Source organism: Danio rerio, chromosome 4, assembly GCF_052040795.2.
Source record: "Danio rerio strain M-AB ecotype USA chromosome 4, GRCz13ab, whole genome shotgun sequence".
NCBI lineage: Eukaryota > Metazoa > Chordata > Actinopteri > Cypriniformes > Danionidae > Danio > Danio rerio.
Window position 1 is genome coordinate 29,559,431 of NC_141024.2, and position 8,070 is coordinate 29,567,500.

The window sequence follows — 8,070 nt, forward strand, 5'->3', positions numbered from 1 at the left end:
TATAATTAATAAACATGAATTACTTATACAGATGGTCAGAGAATACACTGCGCTGTGCAGTAGTTTACCAGTAATTTCTGAACACTTTTAGATTGTAGGGCATAAAAAAAAGAGTAAAATGATGTAAACATGAAAGTAAGTCAAGCCCCATTTTTCAGTGAGGGCTTTGAGATTTACATTAACCTCACTTTGTTTATTATAACTAGATTATAAATCGATTTTTAGATCTACAAAACATGTTCATTTAGCAGAAGCTCCAATGTAATTAATGTAAATAAATTACTTATCCAGATGGCCAGAGAATAGTACACTTTATCGTGCAGTGTTTTACTAGTGTTCACACAATCTTGTTGTTTTGTTTAAGATTGCCGGGACACCTGGACGGTCATCAGGGGGAAGTTCTTGGCCATCAATGCCGCCAACATGAGCTGTGCATGTCCTCGCAGTCCTAAAGGTCTGTCGCCGTCCGCACACCTAGCAGATGGAACGACTGACCTCATCCTCGTCAGAAAGTGCTCCAGAGTCGACTTCCTGCGACACCTGCTGCGACACACCAATAAGAAGGACCAGGTTAATATCTCAACAGAATAAATAATTTTTTTTTTGTGTGGAAGATAGGAACGTTTATGAACACTATAGTAACCACCAAAGTTCAAAAAGCATCACAGCTGACCAGCAAATGGTTACTGTATATTTTATAATAGTATAAATTCATATCTAATTTTAATTAACTGTAATTTTGTTCATTTTTTAAGGAAATGAGCTGCAAATCTACTTCTTTGAAGTGCATAGTCACAGCAGGGGTTTCCTGTTCATGAAGAACTTCAAAGTCATGGGAATATTTCTGCCTTTTTTTTTTTTTTTGCCTAACTCCTAAATCATTTAAATGACTAGAAATGCCACCTTCTGAGAGCAATCTCTGTAAATGTATCATCTTAGTAATTACAAATGTTTGGAAATGTCGAAAAAGTAAGCAACTTTGTAAAAGTCCATATTTAAAATTATCCAGAAACCAGAAATATTAAAGCTGATTTCTAACTATGGAAAACAATTGAACTGATTTTATTTGTTTCATTTATTTTTTATTGTATTTTTATTTTTGTTCTATGACTATTTTTGATTATATAAATTTTTTAGCGTAATTATTTTAAGAACGCATCATGAATTATTTCTTAATAAAATATTTTCAAAAATCAAATTAACTTAAATTTGCTCAAATCAACTTAAATTTTAAATTTGAATTGAATTTAATCTAATTAAATTTGGTCTTATTTATAAATGAATTCAAATTTACTAAGTGAACTAAATAGTTGTCAGAACTCAAAAAAAGAGATTTTTTGGTCACACTTTATTTTGAAGGTAAGTTTGTTGAATTTAAGTTACATTGCATCTACATGGCAACTAATTCTCATTAGATTATAAGTAAACTGTTAGGTTGGGGTTAGGGTTGGTGACGTGTTAGTGTTAGTTGACATGTACTTGCAATGTTTCCTATAGTGAGTTAAATCTCTGTTGGAGGAGCAGTATAAACAGATATTGAGGCGACAGTCTACCAATACTCAAATAGACCATCAAAATAAAGTGTTATCGATTTTGTTTTTGCTTGTTTAAATTACTTATTTAAAATTAGCTAAACAGCTTAATTATTAGGATTTATTTGGGGCAATCCACTTAATCACTAATAGTTAACTCAATCGATTTGTATTGGGACAAAATGAATGAACCGTGTGGAACTCTGCATTTTTTACAGTGTATACTTACTGTATGCTACTCTTTAGAAGTTTTTGTTTTATGTCCTTGATAAAAAAATCTCTCATATTTATACAGAAATATAATCAAAACATTGACGTCCTGAACTCCTGTATTTTCAACAGCCATTGCACTATTCTTTAGTGTAAAATGATGATTCGGAAATATATATTTTTATAATTACTGGCGTTGAAGTGATGGAATGGTTCATTGTTCCACTCTGAATTGTTTGATGAATAATGAATTCTTTATGAATAAAATGTTAAATTCTTATCTTTTTAAATAAATTAATATATCCATAGTAGTTTACCCCAAATGTACGCTACCTGACAAAAGTCTTGTCGCCTATTCATGTTTTTGCAAAAAAACAAATAATAACTTGACCTCTAGTTGATTATTTGGTATCAGACATGGCCTATATGAAAGGCAAAGGCCTCTAGATTTTTATTTTACTTTTTTATATTTTACTAAAATAAAATATGATACTGCCTTGATTTTTAATTATATAATTAGGACAGTCAGTTCTGACTTTGCTAAGACAAAATTCTTGTCACCTAGCAGAAATAATGTACAGTACAGAATATAAAGTCATGGTGCAGTGGAAAAAGAATGAATATTGTGTTTGACTCCCATAAGCTTGGGTGACTGCATCTATACATCCCTGCAGTGACTTAATTAACTTATTAACAAAGTCATCTGAAATGGCAAAGAAAACGTTTTGCAGGACTCCCAGAGTTCATCAAAATTCTTTGGATTCATCATTAATCCTCCTTCATCTTACCCCACACATGCTCATTAATGTTCATGTCTGGGGACTGGGCTGGCCAACCATGGAGCACCTTGACCCTCTTGACTTCTAGGAATTTTGAAGTGGAGACTGAAGTATTAGGAGCGATATTTGCCCTCTCCTGTGGTTCGTAATGTAATGGGCAGCACAAATCTCTTGATACCTCAGGCTGTTGATATTGCCATCCAATCTGCTGATCTCTCGCACGCCCCCATTCTGAATGTAACCCCAAACCATGATTTTTACTTCACCAAACTTGACTGATTTTTGTGAGATTATTTGGTCAATGTGGGTTCCAATATGTCTTTTGCAGTGTTTGTGATGATTGGAATGCAGTTCAACAAATGATTCATTAGAAAAAAAATGACCTTCTGACACTTTTCCAAATGATCTACTAGAAGTCAAGTTATTAGTCATTGCTATTACAAATGGGATCGATGACAAGACTTTTGACAGGTAGTGTAGTACTTTTGAAATAGAATTCAGTAAACATTCACCTTTTTATTCTATTTTTCTACAGTTCGATCACTCATTTGTGGAGGTGTACCGAGTCAAGCAATTCCGCTTCACTCCCAGGTTTCAGGAGTGTGGCTCAGAAATGGACCTGAGAGAGAGCAGGGCGGGAGGCAAACACTTCTTCTGTCAGATCTGCAGGGAAAACAGAGCCTGTGGCTGCATGTCGTCCCAGAGCAACTGGAACTGTGACGGAGAGATCCTTCCACACACTGCCATTCAAGTCCGGTAGGTCATGACTCTGTATGTCACTGTATGTCACTTATTACATTCATTTAATATTTTTTGGCAAATACTTCTATCCAAATCAACTTGCATTGCATTCATTATATACGTTAACGAGTTCAGGAATTTTTGAATTATTACAAATAGTTACATAATGATTTATTTGCAGTAAACAAGAATATATCAATATAAAATATTGCATGTTCAAAGACCTTAAACACTATAAAATACTTAAAATAATAATAAAAATAAATATAAAAAACTATTTAAACATTATTCTTTGTCATTATATCCACGGCAAAGATTATCACTCTTTAGCAAAGAAAACATTTACTTATGAAACTTATGATATAATTATAATTTGCAGAAAATTAAAAAAAAAAATCACCTTCATTTATCTAAACAGTCAAAATTATTAATACTCCTGGCAAATTCTGACTCAATTACTTTTATTCAACCAGTTTATTTATTCATTTTTATTACATTTAATGACACCAGCTTCTTCCAAAAGATAATAAGATGATGTACAAGAGGCATCATTGTTGAACAAAAAACCTTTTATTTACCTTTGAACAAAAAGTGGCATGGTCAAAATTATTCAAACCCTTCTCAATAATCGATAGAAAAGCCTATTAAATCAATCAAACGGATCCTATAGAACATTTCAATGTGCTAATGCCATTGGCCCATAAACATTTCCTGTTTTTTATCAAGCTATTTCATAACTGTAACAAGAGGCCATCCAATTGTAGCTTAATGCTAAACAGCTATCATAACATTATTTATTAATATGTGGCTCTTTTTGGATTATCAGAAGGTATAGAAATTAAAAACAGGAAATACGTTGGGACCGTTGTTTTTGTTTACATCCCTCAAAATGGTCTATAATTGCTAACCAGCTTTTTGCATATCTCCACTGGTATTTTTGCCCATTCATCTTAATCAACTCTTGATCTTTAGCTCTCTCAACCCTGATCTTTAGCTCCCTCCACAGATTCACAATTAGATTTAAGTCAGGACTTTGGTTGGGCCACTCCAAAACGTTAACGTTTTTGTCTACTAACCATTTCTTCAGCACTTTTACTCTGTGTTTTGGGGTTTTTTTTGTCATGTTAAAATGTCCACTGGTCCCCAAGGCCAAGTTTCTCTGCAGACTGCTTGATGTTGTTGAGAATTTTGATGTATTGCTCCTTTTTCATGGTACCATTTACATTGATTAGGTTCCTTGGTCCACCAGCTGAATATATATAAATCTAACCCACGGAATAGATATTAAATGTTTTTTATTGACCTCAGAATTATACAGTTCCAATCTGTAAACACATTGTCAGTAGTATGCATGCGTTATTTTGTGGCCGAAGATATTAATTCAACACAAAATAAATAAATTCCACTAACGTGTTTGTCGATTAGAGAACGCTGAACTAAAATGTCGAACTTACTTCAGATCGTATCTTCTCAGCGATATAGCATACTAAACAGAGCAAATAAATGACTTGATACTTTGTGATCTGAGCCTGTGGAAAAGATGTTATTAAAAATGAAAAACCCCCTCTCCTTTGTGCCCGTGCTGGAGTTTCGATACAGCGTGACGGCTCGCCCCCGACGCATCATTTCCTTCACGCCCCATTGTTCTGTGTCAACAATGCGTAGCAATGAAATGCTCCTAATTTAATGGCCCTCTCACTGTTAAAGGCTCACCTCCTTTAATTAAAATAGAAGTCCATTCATTTATTCCATTTTCAGCTTCAGTAATTGTTTCTCGAATGAGTAAGCAAATAACCTGTTGAGATAATTGATGATGATACCATGGACGAGAGGAAAAAAAGGCAATCGCCTGGCACTGAACTCACCTCAAGAGTATTGAGTGGAATTAGAGGAAATTAAAGAGTCCCTGAAGCTCCTAAGAGCACAGGCGTTTAACTACAAAACTTTTTTTTAACTCGACACGATGCTGCATTTATTGCTTGCCAGCACTTACTCAAGCTACTTTTTTAACTCCAGAACACAAAGTATTTGTGGTATTTACTAATGCAGTGTTGCTAATGCGAATAGCTTGAGTTCTGGATTTGAGCCAAGCTGTACTTGGAGATTTTAGTGTTAAATAAATAGTGCATCCAAAACTGAAAATTCTGTCGTCATTACATACTTTTTGCTTGTTTTAAACTTGTTTGAGTTTCTTTCTTCTGTTAAACACACACACAAAAAAATGTTTTGATGAAAGCTGGAAAGCAGTAACCATTGACTTCATTTCATCACTTTTCCTACCATGGATTTCAATGGTTACTGGTTTTCATCTATTTTTTTAAAAAAATATATATATATTTTTGTTCAACAGAAGAAAGAAGCTTAACTTAGAAAAAACTAACCTTTTATGCAAACTAAATTGTATTCAAAATAGGTTTTAGCAATGTAAGAAAACAGAGAAACACTAATCTAACCTAATTTTGTCAAATCTCTCTAAAAAAAATTATTTTATTTTAATATAATTAAATTCATTAATAATGGCTATCTATGTTAAACACTGTAAAAATGTCTGTGATTTCAGTGCTAAAAATGCTAAAGTCAAAATACGTAGCCTGGTTAACAGTAAGTTTCTTAACATATACACTGAATAACTGTAAAGTAAATTTCCAAAAATGAAAAAAAAAATCCTCTAAATGACAATAAATTTGGAAAACAATATTAATAAATGTATTTTATTTAATTTATTTTTTTCTTGCAAACAAGAAAAAAATAAATATTTTTTTTTCTACTATGGAATCCAATGGTTACCGGTTTTCATTTTTCTTTAAAATATGTAATAAATAAAATATGTTGTCTTTTGGTTCAACAGAAGAATTAAACTCATAATGGTTTGGAACCACTTCGGGGGAAAGGATATAATGGGTAGATTGTCATTCTTGGGTTTTGGGTGAACTAACCTTTTAAGCAAAGTAAATGGTATTCACAATTTTTTTAGCAACGTAAGGAAACATTGGAAGAAACATTCATCAAACCTAATTTTGTCAAAAGGAATCTAACTTTTATTTTTATTTTATTATATAGATTAATAATAGCTATGTATGTTATACATTGTAAAAAATGACACTAATTTTAGTAGTTAAATTTCTAATAGCTTGGTTAACAGTAAGTTTTCTTAACATATACAGTGAACAACCATAAAGTGACTTTCCAAAAAAACGCTCTAAATGACAATAAATTTGCAAAACAATATCAGTAAGTATTTTTTTTTTCGCAAACAAATCTGATATTGTTTTTTTTTTTTTTTTTTTTTTTACTATGGAAGTCAATGGTTACCTATTTTCAGTTTTTTTCAAAATAAATTCTTATTTTGTTTAACAGAACCACTTTGAGGGAGAGTGAATAATGGGTAGATTGTCATTTTGGGGTTTTGGGTGACCTAATCTTTTTAGCAAACTAAATGGTATTCACAATCGTTTTAGCAACATAAAGAAACATTGGAAAAAGCATTCATCTAACCTAATTTGGTCAAATCTCCAAAAACTAAAAAAAAAATTAAATAAAAGTTTTATTTTTATTGTATTATATTGATTAATAATGACTTTATGTTATACACTGTAAAAAATGTCACTGATTTCAATGGTAAAAAATATTTATCTCGGAATAATCATAAATTGACATTTCAAAAAAGGCTCTAAATGACAATAAATTTAGAAGACGTTATCAGTAGTTTGACTTATTTAAAAAAAAATTACAAAAAATTCAGTCACAATCTTTTATATTATCTTCTTATATTAATTGCTTATCTATAGCATTTATTATTTTCATTTCCCACATGTAGAAACTTTTTCTCTGCAATTTTTTTTAAAACTAGCAGTGATACTGAAACAGAGTGTTACATCACAGTAAAGATGATAATACGAGCAGCGAATAATCTTCATAGTCTCTGAAGAAATAAGAAATAAATTAGAGAGATGGCTGAATGTGGCTAATGCTAACCATATGGTGTAAATCAGTGGAATATAAATAGACCTCATTACTATCAAAAGTGCATTAATCACAAACACAATGAAGCATTTCTCTTTTAACGCCACCTGACATTTCATCCTTATTATAAGAAATTGCCAGATTTCCATCACTTTTGTTTGTGTTTGAAGAGAAAACTGATGATTTTCCTTTAAAATCAATTTAATTCATCTTTATTTCTATAGCATTTTCACAGAGTAGATTGTATCAAAGCAGCTTCACATAGAAGTTCTAGTAAATTAAACAGTGTCAGTCCAGATTTCAGAGTTGAAGTTCAGTTTTATTTCAGTTCAGTTTGGTTTAAAGTTCACTGCTGAAAGTCCAAACACTGAAGAGCAAATCCATCGATACACAGCTCCACAAGTCTCGAACCATGCAAGCTAGTGCCGACAGTGGCGAGAAACAAACTTCACCAATTGACAAAAGTGAAGGGAAAAAAACCTCGAGAGAAACCAGGCTCAGTTGGGCACGACCATTTCTCCTCTGGCCAAACTTCTTGTGCAGAGCTACAGTCTAGGTGTCCAAAATGACAATTTAGACACTACTTAACCCCTCATGTCGTTTCAAACATTTATTAGTTTCTTCTGTTGAACATATTAAAGATATTTTGAAGAATGCTGGTGGATGGTACCCATTGACTTCCATCTATAGTAGGACAAATGAAGGTCAATCGGTACCGTTAACCAGCATTCATGAATTAAAATATCTACTTTTGCGTTCAACAGAAAAAAGAAACTGAAAAAGATTTTCAACAAGTAAAGGGTGAATTGAATTTTAAGTTTTGGGTGTCCTTCACATTATCATGA

The 8,070-nt window shown here is 32.2% G+C and overlaps 1 protein-coding gene across 1 annotated transcript in view; it reads left to right on the plus strand.

Moving 5' to 3' along the window:
* The window catches only part of cerk (ceramide kinase), a 56,424-nt gene that overhangs the window by 47,066 nt on the left and 1,288 nt on the right, over positions 1 to 8,070 (plus strand). The window contains 2 exon segments of the mRNA NM_001441533.1: positions 365 to 570; positions 3,057 to 3,277. Of these exon segments, the coding sequence (NP_001428462.1) occupies positions 365 to 570; positions 3,057 to 3,277 (427 nt within the window).